Here is a 21,846-nt window from a genome sequence, read left to right as displayed (position 1 = left end):
ACAAATGCTTCAAATTGATTGGCTGCAATGTAGAGCATAAATGCCTTCCTTTCAGACATGCATGAAAAAGTACAAGTCAACACAAAATCCATTGGTCCTTTGGATGTGTGCATGTCAATGCAATTAAAATTTCACGCGTACCTTAAAGATATAATAATAGGACTGGTCAAAATTAACAATTCAAATGCTACTAAGACATTAAAAGAAAAGAAAGAAGACTAAAGCTCAGAAAGTAACAAGGCAAACTGACAGAATAATCACTAATCAAGAACCTAGAACACACGACCACCTCTTCACAGCAGCCCTTACAATCAAAGCTATGCTTCTTCATCAAGCATCTATGGAATTCTTGCAGAATTCTGAAACATATTGGACAAAGCTAGCACCAGAACCAAGAATATGATGTGACAATTGAAGGAGAAGGAAAGACATAAGTTTATCTTAATAAGACGGTAGCTGCAACATAAAGTAATTGCATTTGCAATATATCCAATGAAGGACTCTACTTGAATCGCCTTTAGCCTCCAGGCAAGTGAAAAATGGTTTTTAAAACAACATAGTGACAATGCAAATAACTGAACTCTGTTTACATATACCAGAAAAGCACAAATAAGACCCTTCACTCCCTTTTTCTCTTCAAAACATGGATATCTAATATACATCCAAATTGATAATTGCTTCATCAGAAGCTGGCAAAGCTACAACAGTTCAACCCAACTAGATATCTACTAGACTCCACATCAGTAGTGAACTCTATATCAGAGTGAACAGGTGGAACATGTGCTTTCTCCTCAACCATGATCCTTTTGCGCAGCAAACCCAAAAGTTGATTTACCTTTTGTAGAAAGCATATGGTGAAAAAGTGGGAAAAAAAGGTAGCTGGCTTACACTGCACCAGTTCAGAACCAAGTGCAGAACTTCCAGATACCGTCGTATGTAGCTGAGTGCTGAAAAACAAACTCGCTATGCACATACACCCCATCTTCTAGCCTAATGAGCTCTTAAGACATGAGCATAACCATACAACACAGACAATCCAAATTGAATCTTACCCAATAAACATGATACAGACACGAGCAACAAATCGGCATTGCCACAATGTCATCCTGGATTTATAAAGAAAGCTATGATACAGCCAGTCTTCAAGATGTCAACGTCATCACTTAACACAGAGATGACAATGTCATGTGAAGACAAAAATGCCCTACTTTATGGTCTTACAGATCCAATTAGTTGATTCCATCTCAAGGAAGTGGTAAGGATTTCAAACTAACCCTGCAGAATGTAATCTTACCCAGCTGTAAGGCTAGAAAAACTCAAAATCCAAATATGAATTTGATGAGTTAGAACTCACCTCTGCAGACTTCGTATCACTTGATGAGGTAGATGCAGGTGGCACACTTTTTGTCCCTGACAAATTCAGCTCAAAAGGTTTCGGTATATCTGGAGGCAGCATGCTCCTAATCAGAGCCCAATTGACACCATCAAAAAAAGGGTGCTGCTTAATCTCTGTAGCACCTCGCTTATAAGCAAGCCTATGTTGAGGATCTTTCACAAGCAAGCCTCTGATCAAATCTCTAGCACCAAAGCTGACACTGGGAGACTCTGGAAATTTGAGAGGCTGTCCTACAACATTGAAAAGTGTGGCACGGTTTCCAGCACCTTTAAATGGAGTTTTACCATGCAGAAGTTCGTACAGAAAAATTCCAAATGTCCACCAATCTACTGCACTTCCGTGTCCTTCCCCCTTGATAATTTCTGGGGCTAAGTACTCATGAGTACCCACAAAAGACATTGAACGAGCGCCAGTTGGCTCGGCAAGCAATTCGGGGAGGGCGAACAGTTGATTTCCAACCTCATTCTTTGATTTTCTGGTCTTCTTCCCCCTTAGTGGAAATAGCCTTGGAGAAAAACATGTAGGCTGCATGCACTGGGTTGCAACACAAGATGGGGTTATACAAGCATGCTCTATGCATGCAGGCTGAACACAGTACGCCAGAAATTTCCTTGATCCATCCACATCACAAGACGAAGACTTCACCAATGTCGGACTAACAAGGCATCTTAGAGACAGATCAAAATCTGAAAGCATGATATGTCCATCCTCTCTTACAAGAACATTCTCAGGTTTCAAATCTCTGTAAACTACTCCCATCATGTGCAGATATTCCAGGCTAAGTAGCACCTCTGCTGCATAGAACCTGCAAAATGAAGACAAAACAATGAGCAACTTACAAATGCTCTCTCTCTCCTCTCTAACTCTCTTCTGCAGATCAAAGATGGGAACACAAGGGTCCGTCCATATATGGATTGACCAAAATTGTAATAACAAACACATAGGGGGCAGAGTACTTCGCGGAGTAACATGCTACATCAAAGAAACTGGGGCACTATCACTAGTGAACCCAAGCAGGTAAAACTTGTCGTTGGAATTCAAAAAGGGAGAGAAGATGTTCATAACAGTATGCTATCCTCCCCCCCACCCCCCACCCCCCTCCGCCCTGCAGCCACGCCTATTGTACAAATACACAGTCTATATTTGGGCTCTGCCTCCATAATGCCTAGTAATCTGGGCATAATTAGAGCAAATACAATAGAAGCAAAGTAGCACATTAAATGCTCTCATAAATCAGAGCACTTTCCTTGGAAAAAGACGGACCTCCAAACCAAAACAGCACCTGCACACCGAACTTCCAACAGCTTTAGACGGTCCATTTATAGAACATTATCACATCCAAGCAACCTGCTACGCATTTACGGAGCATGTGACACTTGAATCTTTTGAATCACTTCTGCTCCCAACACTTGGCCCATTATGTTTTCTACTTCAATAAGCACCACAGATGTCACTATTATTTTCTCCTTCAAAAATGATTTTTGCAAGACAGGATGATACATGAGTGTAACCCTAGAGCCCACAATTCTCTTGTGATACTCCCTAAGGCTCCTGTAGCATACACACCTTGCCCTAGTTTATCTCTCCCGAAGGCATGACATAACACACAATGACACCTACACGAAGTCCTCCAAGTTACATCTCTCTTGACTTATAAGTCTCTAGTGGAGCACAACCCCCCAAAAATGATTTTTGCAAGACAGGATGATACATGAGTATAACCCTAGAGCCCACAATTCTCTTGTGATACTCCCTAAGGCTCCTGTAGCATACACACCTTGCCCTAGTCTATCTCTCCCACATACTTCCCTCCGAATGCATGACATAACACACAATGACACCTACACGAAGTCCTCCAAGTTACATCTCTCTTGGCTTATAAGTCTCTAGTGGAGCACAACCCCCCAAAAATGATTTTTGCAAGACAAGATGATACATGAGTATAACCCTAGAGCCCACAATTCTCTTGTGATACTCCCTAAGGCTCCTGTAGCATACACACCTTGCCCTAGTCTATCTCTCCCACATACTTCCCTCCGAACGCATGACATAACACACAATGACACCTACACGAAGTCCTCCAAGTTACATCTCGCTTGACTTATAAGTCTCTAGTGAAGCACAACCCCCCAAAAATGATTTTTGCAAGACAGGATGATACATGAGTATAGCCCTAGAGCCCACAATTCTCTTGTGATACTCCCTAAGGCTCCTGTAGCATACACACCTCGCCCTAGTCTATCTCTCCCACATACTTCCCTCCGAACACATAACATAACACACAATGACACCTACACGAAGTCCTCCAAGTTACATCTCTCTTGACTTATAAGTCTCTAGTGGAGCACAACCCCCAAAAATTGAGACAATAATTCCCCTTTCACCAAAGCTTCAACACTTCGTGCCCTCTTTTTTGGGATTTCCACTTAGTGTACCCTTGCATATAGATCAAATCGAATAGAATCATATGTTCTTCAAAGGAATTAAGGAATTGCCAAACCCTTGCACAATGGCCCAATAAGATACCCTTATACTTTGATACAATGAACCACTCGAATAGCAAGAAAAAGTATATATCTAGATGAATCCAAGAACATGCCTAAACTCATCCTCTTAAAACACAACACAGTGTGCAGATTCAATTTGATGACAGTCACTCATAAGCTTGAAACCATAAACTCCATCATGCATAGCAAGGACTAGCTACTACGACATCCCCACTAACGTAATCAGCACCCAACAATGGGTGTACACCATAGTATAACATATGCTCACATACAAATCCAAACACCCACACATACTCGAGCATCCATTTATACAAAGGTCTTCGTAATGAGCTTTTGTCGGCACTCCAAGGCTCAACCATCACAAAGGCTAATCAAAAAGTAGTCCACATTCTCTTCATTCAAGCTACAACTACTTGTGAAGACTATATAGTTTCATTTTAGTCTCTCCCAAAAGAGCATCCAAGCCAAAAATATGCTCAGACCATCTAGCAAGAAAAAATACCTTGGACAATGTATATCTCTAGCAGCAAAGATGGATAAGGATAACCACGTGAGATCACATCAAGCACCTAAGGAACTTGTGAATGCGCAATTTTGAAGCTCGCACTTGATTGGGACAATAAATTCAAACACGGAAACGAAGGAGAAGAATAATAAATCAAGTCAAAGATCTAAAAGTAAAGCGCAAGAGCTATTAGGCGTAGCGACACATCAGTATTGGATAACGGAGTTTATGCTCCCGAAGCTGCAAACGTATGATCCAAAAGTGTGGTTATGCGTTGGATTTAACATCATCGTGGGGCAAAATCCATCCCACCTTTCACAATTTACGATTAAAATTATACATCAAATTGATAAGGATGTTGCCCCTAAAATTAACGAGATTTTGTTCTTCCTAGATAGTGTGAACGCGACATCATCTAGCAGATAAGGTCCTCATGTGACGGTAAAACCTTGACAACTCCAACGCCACATCGTGTACTAATCCGGTCATAAAAAGTATGAGCAATTCCGATCCCTCAAACATGTGGTTACCCGTAAGATTTATCATCATCATGGAGCAACATCCAGGATTTTCTTTTTAAACTTGAAGAGATTTTGTTCCTAGACACAACCTGAACCACCAACAAAGTGAACACAACATCATCTACTCAATAAGGTCCTCATTTGATCGTAAAAGCTTGACAACTCCAACACCACATGATGTACTAATCTAATCCATCAAAATATTCCTAGCATAAGGCATGACATTAATAATACTATACACCTAGATTCCCAAACTCATCCTCTAAAAAACACAACATGTTCACCCTTTCAGACTATCCATCAGTCTCACGATGGTAAGCAATGCTAGGTGTGAGTACTGTACCCACTGCTGTAAATAACTCCTACCAATAGTGACCCATGAATTTTGCATCTCTATCACTGACAATTTCTTGAGGGAAACCATGATGCTTTAAGCAATGCTCAATGAATTGCCAAGCAATCTGTGATGCTGAATACCGGGTCTTAGTGGATATGAAGTGGGCTTGTTTTGTCCCCTCTCTGTAGAAGGCAATCCTGTGATGAAATCCATTGCTATGTGCATATCACAAACTCCTAAACAATCCTCGGACATGGCCATGTTTGCCAATCGCCCCAATCACAGAAATTCATACCCAAATCGATGCAATAATGAACGCTCCAAACATCAAAATAACCGTCCTACCCAATCAGAAGGAACAACAAAACAACGCTCTTAGCGTCACCGCCCCAACCACAAAAACAATCCCAATTTCAGAGTAGAACTAAAACCGCACTGTAAAACTTGTGGATGATCAGTCACTTTATTATCTGCTGAAGCTAAATTTGTAGTTGTGGCATTGGCTTCCAAAAGAAGGACTTTGGATACAGATGTTACTTGATGAACCGACGCTTACTCCAAAAATGTCACTCATTAGGTACAGGGATTGTCGCCTCTATTCTCTCTCTACCCGTATCTCTCCCCCCATACTCCCCTTTCTGGGGTGCATATTGAAGATGGCTCGCTAAAGGTTTTAAGAAGGCTTGCTGCAATTTACACAATCATGTACCATTGCACACTACAGCACTCCACACCGCAGACACCTAGAAGAGTATCAGGGACCTCACGAAAAAAAGAATTGGCAAGCTTCTTCCTCACTTTTAAGTACCCATTCACAACATTGGTGCAAGAATTCCCCTCTAAGCTATTGAAATTGAGCCACCAGGTGAGTCACCTCCAAAAGAAGAATCTTAAACAGCTGCCCATACAATCATACTAAGGATCATTTTTAATACCATTGGAAGAAAGGGGAGTTGCACGTTTAGAGAAGGGGACACGGGACAGTGAGTATAAGATAGACTACTGGAGAAGTAGAAAAGAGAGGGGGAGAAGTGCGGAGAGAAGTGTAAAAAGCCAGAGAGCATAGTAACTAGCAGTACTAGCGGCCAAAAGTGAGCACCAGCAGTCAAGTTGGAGTGCGTCATGCAAATTAATGGGTCAAACTTACACCGCTGGCCTTGAAAGTTCCTAAATTCATTTGGAACTGTTATATCTAACTTCATCAAAAATCTAAAGCTGAACAAGCTTAACCAATTTCAGCTCCCCTTCTTACACAGAGCCTCACAAGGGATTACCAGAACAAATTGTATATAAATGATAGACACGCTATTAAATGTAAAAGTAAACTCTTTGATTCTGTAACAATTCTGACAAATGCACGATTCATACAGAACTAAAGTGCACAGCTCTACAGTCTTAAAATCCAAAGAATGACACGTGTGCAATGAGGAAGTAGTGCAATATTTTGCTTGAAAAATCCAACTCGTATGCATAAGGGGTAAAAGTGGTTGGAACAGTTAACATACACATGCCTACAATATCTTGCTCAGATTGTCAGTAATTTCAGCATTGCTAACTTTAAGATGTGAATTTGGAATACAGGATATTCTCAACTTAAACAAGGCAGACCATTTCCCCCGTACGGATCTAAACTTTCTGAAAACACGGCTATATACATATGCTCATAACCTGCCTTAAGCCATCACCACTTTCGCGGTACCATTAAACCTACAGCGGTTCTCCTAGGCAATCATTCCAACCTAAAACGATCACACTAACCGAGCGGGGTCCCCCAAGAAAGAGGCCTGTTACATAAACTAGTCAATCGGATAGATCCAAGGGACAACTCTAACAAGAACTTATCTACGCCTTAACGGGTAGGGACAAATCTGTTTTTGCAAACACCCAAATGTCAGGCCAGGACAAAACGAAGAAGTGTGAAGCGTACGCTTGAGTACTGAAAGCTAAAATTACCAGTCATCTTCCTGGACTGATGGATGTGTAGCAGCTATAAAAAGTAGGACACACCTTGCAGCTTGCTCCGAGAAGTATTTGCCTGGCTGACGTTGCCTCAAAGTATGAAGATCGCCCCCTGAGCAGAACTCCATAACCAAGCAGGTAAATTTATCAGTCTCAAAATGCGCATACAAAGTCGGCAGAAATGGATGATCTAAAGATTGCAGAATCTCCCTCTCTGTCTGCGCTCTGATAAGCTTCTTGCGGCTTGCCAACGAGGCCTTGTCCATAACTTTCATTGCAAAGAAACAACCAGTACCCCTGAGTTCGGCAAGGTAAACACTGCCAATATCTCCACATCCTAGTCGCTTTAGCAACCGAAATTGGCTGAGTCCCAGCGAGCCTTCTCGAATGCGAACAGCCTGGATCGCCTCCCACCTTGCATCATTTCCCTTGTGAGGCTTGTTCAAAGCGTTGCTAAAATTAGTGCAGCTACTCTCATTGCTGTCACTTACAGCACTGTCGCTGCTCTCACGACTTAAGCTAGTTTTACCACTCTCTCCGTATTCTCCTTTCTCGTTTATCCTCCAGCTTTCACTGAGTTTCCCCTCCATCATCTTTGAATCGCTGCCGATTCCATCGCTGATCTTACCACTGATACTGCTCTTCACGCTGTTCGTCCCAGTGATTGTACTGCTTAGGCTGCTCTTAACACTCATATCAACACTGCTATTCCCACAGAGGCTTCCACTCATAGGAATACACGTATCTGAGACTTTTTCAGGAATGAGCTCTCCAGATAGCATGCTTCGATCAGTTCCGCCCATGACAACAAGCTCACAACTTGTCATCTATAAACCCCCAATGCCCAAGCGTAGCGTAAACAGACGACAGAAATTTCTAGCCAGTGAAGAGCGGTTACTTGTAACAAAGTCGGGCCAAAATGCCTTCGATAGCAAAGTGTCCGACAGGATTCCCTAAATACAACACCATGTCATTCCCTTTTACGCGGCTAGGCTTTGCCTCGGCCCAATGGGCATCGATATCTCCGACTATTTCAGCTTTACACTTCGGAAACCGCGTAGCGGGTACCGTACATGCGATCTGTTTGTTCTGCCTGAGCAAGAACCCATTTGACTATCTTGGAGAAGACGTTAGAACGTGGCAAAATGAAAACCACGATCTGCCGAGAGAGAGAGAGAGAGAGAGAGAGCGCGAGCGAGAGAGCTCGTAGTTTCTACTCGGTCAGACCAAGACTAATTGAGCAAAAATGAGATTTTTCGAGTTCGGGAAGTCTAAGGAACGCAAAAGACCGCGAGCTGGGGGGAGGAGGAAAGCCTTCAGGGCCAGGAGAGTCAACAATGAGCCAAGGAGTTACAGAAAGGGAGGTTAGGCGGGAAGAGGAAGGACCCAAGAAGAGCAGGCACTTCACAAGTTACCCATTATCAACAAGCGAGCTCAAGAAATGAACAGGGTGGGCTGAACAGGACAGGCTAGAGCATGAGAGACAGAACGTGAGAGAGGATGGTGAGCGGGGTTTCTGAAGGTGGTTTATCCTTGGACGGAGCCCCACACGAGAGTGGTGAAGGAGAGTCGAGAGCTTCTGGCCTCAAGGACAAGGTCAGTACTCAGAACTCAAAAGCAGCAAGAGATGGAGAAGGTGCAACCAGAATGGAGGATTCCCTAAAGCCGCTTGCAGGGGAGCCCCAAAGGGTTTCGACATCGTGAACAGAATGATGGGAACATAAAGAAAGAGAATGATGGAGAAACAGAGGGAAGGAGCTAGGGACACGGGAGAAAAAGAGAGAGAAAGAAAGAGCCTCTCAGATTCGAAGAGTGATGGACAAATGCTAGCTAATAAGGTTTAAACTATCCAGCAATGCAGGGGTGGGAGATCTGAGGAATCCAATACAAACTAATAAACTATAGGCGATGGACGGTTTAACTATATGCAGACCTAAGTATTGGGAGAATACAATGCAGTGCACAAACAAGGAATTGTCTCTAAGAAGAGAGAGGGAGGAGGGCGATAGTGTCCACATGATAGGATTCCGATTACAATCGGGTACATGAGAAGATCGAAATCCGATTACCTGGTCTTGCATTCCGATTGGATATCCCTCTTGCCGGACCTTACTTGCCAGTGCAGTCCGTTTGTATCCGTCAGGCATGCTTGAACCTTCCACAAAACCCTCCATGTTTGTATCCGTCAGGCATGCTTGAACCTTCCACAAAACTCTCCATGTGCCCAGAAGGGTGGTGAAAGTCTAGCTAGGTTCTACTAGTAACCTTTGAGGATACAATAACAGCCAGCCAAAACTGCTCAAAATAGTGGAGAGGAGAATCAGTAACCTTTGAGGATACAATAACAGCCACAAAAACTGCCCAAAATAGTGTAGAATAAGACAAGGACTCCACAGGATGCAGCTTCGTTTCACACTCCGCCGTTACACACACACATTATTATCCATACATACACCCATTTTATATTTGTTCTTCAGCTACAAGTGTGTAACCTTACATTGATACGTACAAGGTAGTGTATATCCTTATATTAGTACTGTATATCCTGATATTAGTAGATTGTATACATCACACACTGTCTATAGTTTTTAGCTGAAAAGAAATTAGAGAGACACCCGCCCACAGTCCAAAACAAAACGCACCCACTGAGGACGAGAAGCAGGTTCCATCCAATTGGGCAGCAGATGAGATATCATGAGAAGGTGAAGGTCCCGAATTAGCACCTTTTCTAACTTGTGGATGAATAGAACATAGACAGCAAAAACCAGGGTGGACAGAAGAAGAAGAAGAAGAAGAAGAAGACAGAGTTGGAGTGGTGCCAGCATCCGATTGGGCAGCAGGCCCCAAATTCTCAGCTTTTGCACCACCAACGAGCACAACCCACGATCCAAAAGGGCCAACCACATTGGAGAGCCAGCATTAAATTTGGGCCCAAATTTCGACACACACACTCCAAACAAAAACCCAAGAACCCTTACTAAATTCTCTCTCTCTACATTGGTTTCGTCGTTTTCAATCTTTTCTCATTGCTCAACGTGTCTTGTAAGTTCGTCGCTGTAAATTTTGAAAAATGGAGATTGGTTGAGCAGATTCACAAGAAAAGTGTTGTACGTTGTGCATAGCCTAGTCGTCAGCCTTGGACGGCCACATCCAGCATCCGGCATCCACTCCATTATATTATCTCCCGTTGGTTTAAACTTCCTTTTCAACCGTTGATCAAGTGATAGTTTGTATAAAATGTAGCGCTCAGCTTTCGACCAGCAGACAATCCAACAAAACTTTAAGGCCCCCTCCCTCGAATTCTCTGTCTGTGTTGGTTTGTTCAACGTCGTTTTTATTGTGGGGTGGAATGTATATGCAAGCAGCATAAACAGGTACCCAAAACTTCTAAGCTGTAAGAAATTGAGAGCAGAAACACGGGCGTGAGGAGCCCAAGAACAGTACAGGAAGGAAGAAGACCCAAATTTCAACATCAATCTGGGCAGCAACAAAAAAACGGCAACAGGACCGAAAAGAAAACCAGAAAGAAGGTGAAATGTTGCAAATCGATGTAACGGGCCGACATCAATTTGGACAGTTTTGCCACCCCGTCTTGGGTAACTTCTCATCTCGTGGAGTTCACAAGGGCCACCTCTACCTTCTTGGTTGCAACTTGCATCTCACTCCAATGGTTCCAAGCGTGTGGAGCCCTAAGAGAGAGAGAGAGAGAGAACCTCTATACGAACTTAAGTCCAAAGAAGAGACCTCTACACACCTCTTAAGTCAAAGCACCCTTGTGTGTGTGTGTGTGTTTTTTGGGGGGGGACTCTGGAGGGGGAAGCAAAATTCATGTGTGTACACATTTGATCCATCATCTCCTTTCCCACCCTCTAGATGCATCTTTTTTCTTCATCCATTTCGTGAGAGGAATGAGCTTGGCTCTGAATCTACTCTAGAATCTTATTTTGGCTTTTAGACAAAGTCCAACGGTTTAGAGCCCTTCGCTACTACAGCTTTGGCATCTTCCCATTCGATTGAGGACGAGGGACACTATATGGCTGCACTCCCAAAGGGAAATTCGGCTAGATGGGGAACTTGCTCAATTCTCTCGCAACCCTGTTTTCACACTTGAGGGAGAGCAACCCTAGTTTGAGGGTGCTAGAAGGGATTTTATTTCAATAATAAAGAGGGAATCATTCATTGGAGGAAGGAATAAGCATGAGGTAATATGTGTGCATGTGCACATGTTCATGCACATTTGTGTGCGTGCGTGCGTGCGTGTGTGTGTGTGTGTGTGTGTGAGAGAGAGAGAGAGAAGGGGGGAGGGGGGGGGATGGGACCCACCCTTCGTTGGATCCTAGCTTGTCAATCTACATGTGATGTGCTTCTAGACGTTGTAGTGCTCAAGCTATTTCATAAGGCTGAGACCACATTCAAGATGTGCAATCACTAGCTAGCCACAGAGGGAGAGAGAGAGGGGGGGGGGGGGGGAAGGTTGGGGCAAAGGGGCCCAAACTCAGATATGTCTAGGGGCCTTCACTACCATCATAGCGTGTGCCGATACCGACTTACCTTACCTCATGGTTCATAATTGTGCAATCACACTCTTAAAATGTGTTTCTAGCTCTCTGCATGCACTAGTCTAAAATGCACTTTATGAGCTCTCACTCCCATGGGTTGCTTCCATCAACAAGCTATAACTTTTGTCATACGAGCTAGGCCCCCTGCGGGAACTACTTGTTGCATGGTATTTGTTTTAGCAAGGATTAGGAAATACCAAAAGGTCCCAATAAGTATTGACTTACTCAAACAAGATGCATAATAGCTTGATGTTCTAGCACAATAACTACTGTAACTTGAGCCTTGAAATGTGGTGCTTGCAAATCAACATCTTCATAACTAGGCATTTTTTAAAGCAAGGATTAGGACCTACCAAAAAGTCCCAACAACTTTTACTTACTCAAATAAGTTGCACAATAGCTTGAGTCTCTAGCACATTAACCACTCTAACTTGAGCCTTGAAATGGGGTGCTTGCAAATCAACATCATCATTACTAGGTACAATGTTTTCCAATGACTAAAAGGCTCTTTACCAGACTTTAAGCAATGTGCCTCAAGCCTTTTGGTCAAGCCTTTGACAAACTCATGGACGAAGTATAATCGAAGTAGTCCACATGTCAACACTTCTTCCTTTCTTTATGTCAGCCTATTAAGTGTTGTGGCATTAATAGCCTTTAATGCTTCTTGCAACTCACTAATCAAAACCTTCCTCTTGTCCCTTTGCTCTTCCTCTAAGTGATCGCTTTTAAATGCAAAAAGATGCAATCATGCATGTCCACACTTTGCACTGTTAATGCTTCTCACATGCTAGGTTTAGTATTGTAACTCCGATGCATTTAGTACTTTGAGCACATATGCCATTGTGGAATCTAAGTGATCTCTCTCTCTCTCTCTCTCTCTCAACATGTACAAGACGTGGGACTCAAATTTTGAGAACATGTATCTCTAAAATTCATGCTTGTGCATCCCTCATCCACTTATTACCTTGATGCAATATATATATTTGTTTGGGCACAAGTGCATATACTTTTATTTGGATCAGTTGGCTAACCCACACCGTCTTTGACCATTTCTTCACATAATTTGTGTCATTACCTTTGCCTTAAATATTACATGATTTATGCAATCTATGAGCACCTTATGTCTTACTTTTCGTTTAAAAACTTTAAAGCGTTACCACGCCCACTGGATACTCCAAGAACATTGTACCAAAACATGCATATTAAACTCAATCATGCTTAACATTTGAATTGTTAGGACTTTCAGCCCAATAAAAGACATGATACCAAAGTTCATTCCTTTACAAAAGGAAACAACATTTAACTAATGAAGGCACCTCATCATAAACATTCCTAATAAATATGATAATTCCATCCATGCAAACGCAAACTTTTAGCTAAAGTAATTTAACTCAAAGCATAAAAGAAAGATAATAATCTCTATATATCCATTCTATAACCTTATGAGTCACCATCTCTCTCTCTCTCTCTCTCTCTCTCTCTCTCTCTTTCTATCCACACAAGTGACTTTGTCGAAAATCAACTTCCACTACACTAGTGCCTTATAAAGTTTGTGTTATCCATAAAGCTTCAAGTTGATCCCCTATCTACAAAGAAACAAGCCAAACCATGATGCATGTGGCTCATCCTTTAAGAACGCACGTAGCATCTATGTCTAATGTCCATGTAAGCATTTTCAAAGACATGCTGTTAAATATCTCATAGAAAGTTCACTAAGTAAGCATATATGTTAATTCATTTGAAATCTTGAGAAAACTCTTGGGTGCATAGATATCTCATAGTGAATTTCATATTGCTTTTTGAACATAGATGATGTTAAGGGACTTCAGGTGTTGATCCCCATCAAGCCAAGTACGTTACACATGGTACAGTAAGGAGAAACACAATCTTGAAAGAGATGTGATTTAAACCTAATCTCTAATAATTCAAAAAATGGAGTTGGAAACTTTGCAACCCTATAAAAAAAACAACATTGGGCCATTGGCCTCCCAAAACGCTAGTCAAAAGTATATTATGCAACCCTTATTTAAAAAGCATCATTGGACCTATTTGAACTTTAATTAATTAACTCCACCATGCAACAAGCATCCTAACAATCAATAGTGAGAGATTTAATGTGGTTGCCCAAACAATATCAAACATACCATGTATCTAGCATAAAATAGATGAAAACAAGCAATCAAATGCAAAGCACAGAAAGCAAAAGCAGAAACATTTTTATAAATTAATGGAAATTTATTATTTTATGCCATGTTGAAATAAAGACTACGAGAAAGAATAATCAAGAAAAAAGATTTGTACAAAAAAGCTTAAGTAAGAGCCATGCTTTCATTACTAATGGAATATTTCATCCTACCAATGACTATATGAGACCTATCTAAAACTCAGTAGTATCTCCAAAGAGTCTTAAAAATCCATGCTTTGAAAATAGGGGGTTTTGATAGTTGTGGAATAAAGAAAGTGAGAAAAGTACAAGGGCATGTGAGTGTGAAGATATGAATCATCTATGATCAGTTGAGAAAGAAACAAAGCAGCATAAAAGGGTCCCATTGTCAAGAAACATTTTAAACATGCTTGCATAAAGGACGATGGAAATGCATGGACTCGAGACTATAGATCCTCAAAATCAAAAGCAACTTTGCAAAACGAACCAAATTTATCACTTTAGCACATGTTCGAATGATCTGAAATTGTGGAACAATTGTACAAAACATTGCATTTGTACATCTTGCATAAACATTGGAAGCACATTTACAATAAGCTTTTAGCTTTTGCATGTAATTTCAAAATGTATTTTCTTATTGTAAACCTAATAGGCATAAATATATGTTTATTAATTATCTTAGGAATTTCTCAATTCCACACAACCACCACATTTTATGGATTGTTTAATAAATCATCTCAGTCATGGGATCCACAATTCTAGGCAATCCAAACCTAGTGCCCACTTCCATGTACTCTTTATATTTTCAAAGCATCTATTCTCAATCCATTCATAAGCCAATATCACATCTGAATCCAACCCACATATTTGTACAAAGCAGACATCATAGCATCCATTCTCCATCAAGTTTACAAGCCCATATCATAGAATCTATTCTCTATCCATTTAAAAGACAATATCACTTACCTTCATAGTTGTACAAATCCTTTTAAGCATAGTAGAAGCACATTTGCATATCAACTATAGCCATCTTGCACATTGCATACATCCATGTACCATCCATCCATGTCATATTTTTATTCCAAAGGACAACTTTTTGTGCCATCTTTCTTTTAATATTGTAAACCTCACTTCTTAAGGTCTACCATGGAAAATTTGGAATATTGATATCATTTTAATTTGATCTATAGTTTTGAATAAGCACAGTCTAGCAAGTGCTATATCCATCCCATATAAAAAAATGTCTTACCCATCCTTGAATTAATAGATCAAATTTGTAGAAATAACCAAAGGAAAAACATTGAATGCTTTGATGAACAAGTGTCATGCAATATGCATGTCACATAAAGAGATAGTACATAAAGTCGTTATCACATTCCTGGCTAACCATGGTTGCTCCAATCAGCTACTATCAAGTAGACAATATTGTGTAACCAATGGAATGTTGCCAAGTTTTATAAAAAGGATTCTTAACTTAAGCTACCTCCATGGAGTAACAGAGAGAAGGACGTTCCCCTAAGGTTTTACCCCATATGTTTTCATAGTTTAAGTTACGTACCACCAATGTATTTATTGGAATTCTTGTTCTTTTTTTTGGGAAAGAAAGGTGTTTAACCTTATAAACCACAAGCTATGTATCCTATTGTAGTAAACTCCCCTTTGGCTAATCGTGAGTAAGCTAAGTTGTTCTTTTTCATTGCCCCATGAATGATGGTTAGTTTAAATGTTTCTACACAATCTACTAGAGTTTATATGGCACATATCCATTCTATGCACTCAGTTAGTCCAACATCATATGGCACTTAAGAAGGTTAGACATCCTTTGCTATTTTTTTATATCACATACATCAAGATATATGTGAGAGTTCTAAACTATGTAAGGAAGGAAAATAATTAGCCATGATCATGCCATAGCCCTAAGCTTGTATGCACCCGATTAAACTTACTTACTTGTTATTATACATAATATGAGACACTATTGTGAATATGGATATGGGTGTGCATAGGTTGTTCACCAATGAAAAACAAAAGTCACCCTAAACTGTGTATACCTCATTTCTTTGCTTTCTAGTTACCCTTACAAAAAACTTATACTGTAATGTAAGTGATCATTTATGCTCACTCAATTAGTAGCCAAAGGTCAAAATCATTGTAATCTAGCATTTGCCTTAGGACTGATTGATCTCTCAAAGCCTCTACACTACGTTAGTTTAGTTTATTGATAAAGTTATGCATTTCCAACTCAAAATCTTGGACAACACTGTTGACTATACCCCATACATGTTTCTAAGTTTCTAACAATGCCAAGGCTCTATTCATAGCTTTCATTTGGTAGATGAATCTATCAGTAATTCCTAGATGTTCTCAACTAGTGGAAACCTACTATAGCCTTACATGTGAGTAAGAACACCCAATAATAGATGAGAGCATACTACTACATCTCTTTCATGCATAACCCACTTTTCTTTGTTTAATTGTGGTTACGATCATTTCTCAGCTCTAATAGATATAACATTAAATGCAAAAATCACTCAATCCATTTATGGTTCTTGTATGAAAACACTATAACAAATTGGATTACAAATTTGAGCTATTTGCATGTTAACAATGATTGTGTATCTCTAATAACCCATCGCACAACTATTTTCTCTTAGATGTATTATGTCACTATTAACAAATTATTTAGCCCCATTGCTTTTTTAGTTTGGTAGGTCATGAAGATATAACATTTACATTGAAGACCAGAAAGAGCTAAATTGGCAGAGACATTTTTAACAGACTCGCCTTGCTAAAACTCTTTCTATTAAGAAAAACTAGAGAAGAGATTTTTATGTAATTTCTTCTCTAATAATGCATTCAATTAAGTTTATATAGAAACTAGTTATTCCAAGCATTATATTCAATACCAAATCCTCGTATCTTATTATTATTTAGTTTACCAACAACTTTAAAGGTTGTATACATTTCACCTTCTCATGCTTGAATTCGATGATATTTTGAAAGTATTTGATGTAGATATATGGATGTAGTTATATGTGCTTGGTACTTTAATTATTTTTTGATGAAATATTTATGTACTAAGGTAAAGACTATGAAACTTGATCTTGTATGTTTGCAAGATCCCGCAAAGAGGATAACAATCACATGCACTTTTGAAGCCTATCTACACCACATTGTAGACATGCTTTTAGCTTTTGTATTTATGAGACAGTTGAAGGTAAGTCAACCTACCTACAAAACTTGGAGAACATATCATAATGAGCAAACAAGGTTTGCCCAAAGGATGTACTTGCACACTTCCACTTTGCCAACAAATTGACAATACTATGAGGCTTGATGTGAAATGCATGAGAGTGACCTCTCCTTTACATAGTTTGAACGTCCATCCCATGTGATGGGGCCAATCAAATTTTTGCATCTCATATAGTGTGATGTGGAGCTCGCTTTGGATTAGATGATGCACATTGAGACATCTCGCCATGTGCATGGCTACCACCTCACCCTTATATCCATCTCTACCTCATATTATATTATATCTCTCAACTAAAAAAGCATTCCTCTTTGATTTGTAGAATTTATACATAAAATCTATGCATAATTTAATGCTCCTCATCCTAGAGGACTAAGGTAAAGGGATCGATTGACTCCCTCCTTGTGCACATTCCCACACTTAGTTCTCAATGTTTATAGATTACATGATATCGATTCTTTTTTAGCTAACACTTTTCTTCCAATTGTCTTTAAGTGAAGTCATTCACTTGGATTTGAAACCCTTTTTCATGAGATTTAAACTCAAGCAAGTTAATACATGGAGCAATTAAGATAGTAGGTTCATTAATGGAAGGGAATCTTTAGTTTGAGGGACTTACAAGCCACTTACAAAGAAATACTTATCTAGTATATTATGATATGTGCATGTATAGAGGGGGTTTAAAAAGTAAAAATTGCAATGTGTAGATGTACGAAGAGCGGAAACCAAGTAACAAAAAAGGTATTTTAAAGTAGTGGGCATCACCACAATACTAAAATATAGACATATTAGGTCTCATAGCTGAGGATATGAAAGTTTGAGAGGGAAGCTGGCTTTTGCTTGCTCTCAATTCTATATAGCTTCATAAGATTCACTCTCATTTGTTGGAAGAGCACACAACTGAGGCCTCCTATATACCTTAAAATTCTTTCTCACACCTTCCTTTTAGAGTCTTATTTAGAAGTTATAAATGCTTTTAAATGTCCTAGTACAAAAAGGGTATTTTAAAGTAGTGGACATCACCACAATTCCAAAATTTAGACATATTAGGTTTGATTAGCTGAGGATAGGAAAGTTTGTGAGGGTGGCCTCCTATATACCTTTAAATCCTTTCTCACACCTTCCTTTCAGAGTCCTGTCTAGAATTTATAAATTCTTTTAAATGCAAACATTAATGCAAATTTAGATGAATACTTATTGATTTGCCTTTCAATGAATGATGATGTCTACTAGAGGTAGGGAAGGATGTTGTCTACTAGTGGTAGGGAAGGATGTTGTCTACTAGTGGTAGGGAAGGATGTTGTCTACGATGACATACAATTGGCACTTCAGAAGCTACCATTACATGCAAAGTTTGAGAGCTTCATCGACGACAATTTCGAGTTTGGGTTCTTGGTTTCTTGTGCAATAGGACATGCTACTTGTCTTTTGAGAAGGGATTTGTGTTTTGAATATTTATACTTGAAACAATTGTCAATTCCTTGATAAAAATGGAAGAGATGACTAATGTCTTTGGATGCACTTAATAGTTGATCATTTATGCCTAAATATTGGAGAGCATGGTTTTGCCAAGAATATTTTAAATTTAGAAAATGAGAAAATTTTAGTGTTGTGGAAGTCTCATTTTTTGCTTTTGTTGGGGAATAGGATAGCATAGGTTAGATGAGTTTAGTGATGAATAGGGTATCTTAGCTATAGCATAACCCTGGATATTAAAAGGCTACACACATAGAGCTTACCTTGCCTATCACATAACCTTGGAATTCAAATCTTACATACACATTCTTTTAGCAATATGCTACTCCTTGTATCACTTATGATATAGACACGTCACACACACACACACACACACACAAGCATACATAATCACCATTCCCAAGGTCTCACTTTTACATACAAACACAAAAAAATAATTGCTTAGGCAGATACACATATAAGACTATGAATTATTACCCATATAACATGTGCCATGCATACTATACTTAATCATAGGGAGAAGGTAAACCAAGTTACACTTATTACCTAAGAGATAGGTCCTAGATAGGTTGACATTTTTCCTCCCATTTAGGCAAAAGTAACATCATATGTCTTCTTAAATCTATGGCTTATCTTTATGCGATGGTTATGCTACTTGGTGTACATGGGTTGTAATCACACTAACAGCATGAGTGCAATCCAATGAACCTCTTCTAGCTATTATGCACCACTTCTAGGTCATACAATAGCCACACATTGTTAGCAATAAACAAATTACAATGATAGATAGATTGGAATCTTCAAATCCTTGCTGTAGCTCAAGCCCCAACACTGTGTACAGTACTTGGGTGTTCCTACTTTTGTGTCTTGAATCTGCTACCCTTGCACTCAGGAATCATGGATCCATTTATTATCACTTAGGCATGTCTCAAAACTTCCGTAGTATAACTTACTATATCTATTTGGGTACCAAAAAATCAGATTCCCTTAACTCTTCTTGTTAAACGTGGCTCAAAAATGAATTTGACTTTGATGATACAATGTTGATCCATCTACGTAATCCCTGGAATTGGGCCATAATATGATATTTACAGACTAGTTTCACTTAAGTCATTGTATTTAGAGGTCTTCTTATGTGGTTCCTCAAACAATTGTTGCTTGTAGTCTCACCAATAATTTTTAATTGGATCAAATTTTGGGCTCTTCAAACCATTTGGCTGCATCAAACTCATGCGCTTTTTGTGGATGGGAATTTCCACAATTTCCCTTAAGGCATTCTTTGCTGCAATATCTACATGATTGTTTGCAATTTGGTGATATTGATTAGGGTTCCTTTGATGCATTTGCACATTTTTTCTACTTTCATACCTTTTGATCTACTATATCAATTCCTTTTCAATAGTATACATAGTGGCTTTACTAAAATGTGTGTGTGTGTGTGTGTTTTGAAGCTAAAACCCACAGCTTAGTATGGACATAAACCTTGAATGAGAAATTTTCCATAAAGTTCGAGGGATCGACATTCACCTAGGAATGTGGTTTTAGAAGCTACAATGAAAACTCATCAACATAGCATTCCATTGTTAAGAGTTATTCTAATCAAAACATCTCTTAGAGACTAATCCCAAAGTTCTCACTTTTCTTTCAATATCAAAGCCTTTGAAGAAGTAAAATGAGAAATCCATTTTTCATGGGTCAATGAATCATGAATCATGAATCATAAAAAATATTACAAATCTTTAAACAAGAACTTGATACAACAATGAATGTAGCTTAGACTAGGTTGAGACAAATACTAGCAATTATGAGCATGATTGCAAAATTGATCGTGGTTGAAGTGCAACATTCAGAATTGAGACACCAAATTTAGCATATAGGTTGTTTGTCTATTGGAAAGGTAGGTGTTGACATGCCTTTCCAATTGTTATCATTTAGGTGTGAAATGAAATTAATGAAGTAAGCCTAGATGGAGATATCATATAAGGTAAGGCTAGATAGAGATATCATTTAGGTGAGAAATGTAATTAATGAAGTAAGCCTAGATAGAGATATCATATAGCTTCTTAAATAAGGGGGTAGGCACAATAGGTAGTTCCTTGGCTCAATGTGAAGAAACGAATCGATACCTACCACTATCCAAAGAACCAAAGTTAGCATATAGGTTGTTTGTCTATTGGAAAGGTAGGTGTCGACATGCCTTTCCAATTGTTATCATTCAGGTCTGAAATGAAATTAATGAAGTAAGCCTAGATGGAGATATCATATAAGGTAAGGCTAGATAGAAATATCATTTAGGTGAGAAATGTAATTAATGAAGTAAGCCTAGATAGAGATATCATATAGCTTCTTAAATAAGGGAGTAGGCGCAATAGGTAGTTTCTTGGCTCAAAAAACATCAAGGGGTAGAGAAAACAAGAAGAGATAGGTGTCATTGTTAGGATGCTCAAAAAAGAACTCCCGTAGCATTACATGCCCTAGTAGTCACCAGTGGAGATACATAACACAATTAGCATGATTGCAACATAAAAATTATGAACTATGCTTTTTAGATCAAAGATCAACTTTCTCCTTCCATCCTAAACAAGTGAACCTTAGCAAATTGGGTTTCAACAATAGTATGAGCAATTCATTTGCAATAGCCAAGTAAGTCTTGAACACCATCTCCCACATATTAAAGTAAACTTGACAAATTTTCAAACAAGAGGAGCACCTATCAAAGGATCCACTAGATAGGGTCCACCAACACTCCACAAGTCAACATGCCTTGCTCTTTGTTGTCATAGTTGGTTTAGTTTTTGTTTGTTGGCAATCTTGTGGCAACCACATCGACGAGTCGTACCATACTTAGGTGAAACTTCAATGTGTAATGTGCTTTTTGCGACTTGTTGGTGCAATCTTGCAATGGAGCCATGAGAGAATTCAAAACTAGATTTGCAGATGGAAAGTCAAATGAACTAAGATTTGAGATTAGAAAAGGGTGGAATAGGACCCGGGAAAGTAGTAAAGGTTTGGGATTAGGGCATAACAAAGTGATGAGAATAAATTGGATTTAGAGGGAAAAGGGTGGAATAGGACCCAGGAAAGTAGTAAAGGTTTGGGATTAGAGCATAACAAAGTGATGACAAGAAATTGGATTTAGGGGTTGAAAAGTGATTAGAATTAGGAAAGTGGA

At 39.3% G+C, this 21,846-nt stretch overlaps 1 protein-coding gene across 1 annotated transcript; it reads right to left on the bottom strand.

Annotated features, from left to right (window-relative positions):
• Window positions 1-1,269: 1,269 nt before the first annotated feature.
• Window positions 1,270-9,087, bottom strand: LOC147882017 (serine/threonine-protein kinase D6PK-like). The gene is made up of 2 exons (XM_087401647.1): window positions 7,274-9,087; window positions 1,270-2,201 (listed from the first exon to the last, which is right to left on the bottom strand). The coding sequence occupies exons 1-2, from the start codon at window positions 8,050-8,052 to the stop codon at window positions 1,307-1,309; spliced, it is 1,674 nt and encodes a 557-aa protein (XP_087257773.1). The 5' UTR covers window positions 8,053-9,087; the 3' UTR covers window positions 1,270-1,306.
• Window positions 9,088-21,846: the final 12,759 nt, after the last annotated feature.

Source organism: Dipteris shenzhenensis, chromosome 30, assembly GCF_047967505.1.
Source record: "Dipteris shenzhenensis isolate YYH24624 ecotype China chromosome 30, Dip_SZ_1.0, whole genome shotgun sequence".
NCBI lineage: Eukaryota > Viridiplantae > Streptophyta > Polypodiopsida > Gleicheniales > Dipteridaceae > Dipteris > Dipteris shenzhenensis.
This window is presented reverse-complemented; position numbering and strand designations above follow the sequence as displayed.

Bases quoted from the DNA above. Each gene is read 5' to 3' on its own strand.
- LOC147882017 (XM_087401647.1), bottom strand. From the start codon at position 8,052: ATGACAAGTTGTGAGCTTGTTGTCATGGGCGGAACTGATCGAAGCATG. The intron at 2,202-7,273 runs GTGTGTCCTACT...TTCATTTTGCAG, and splicing joins TTCTCGGAGCAAGCTGCAAG to GTTCTATGCAGCAGAGGTGC.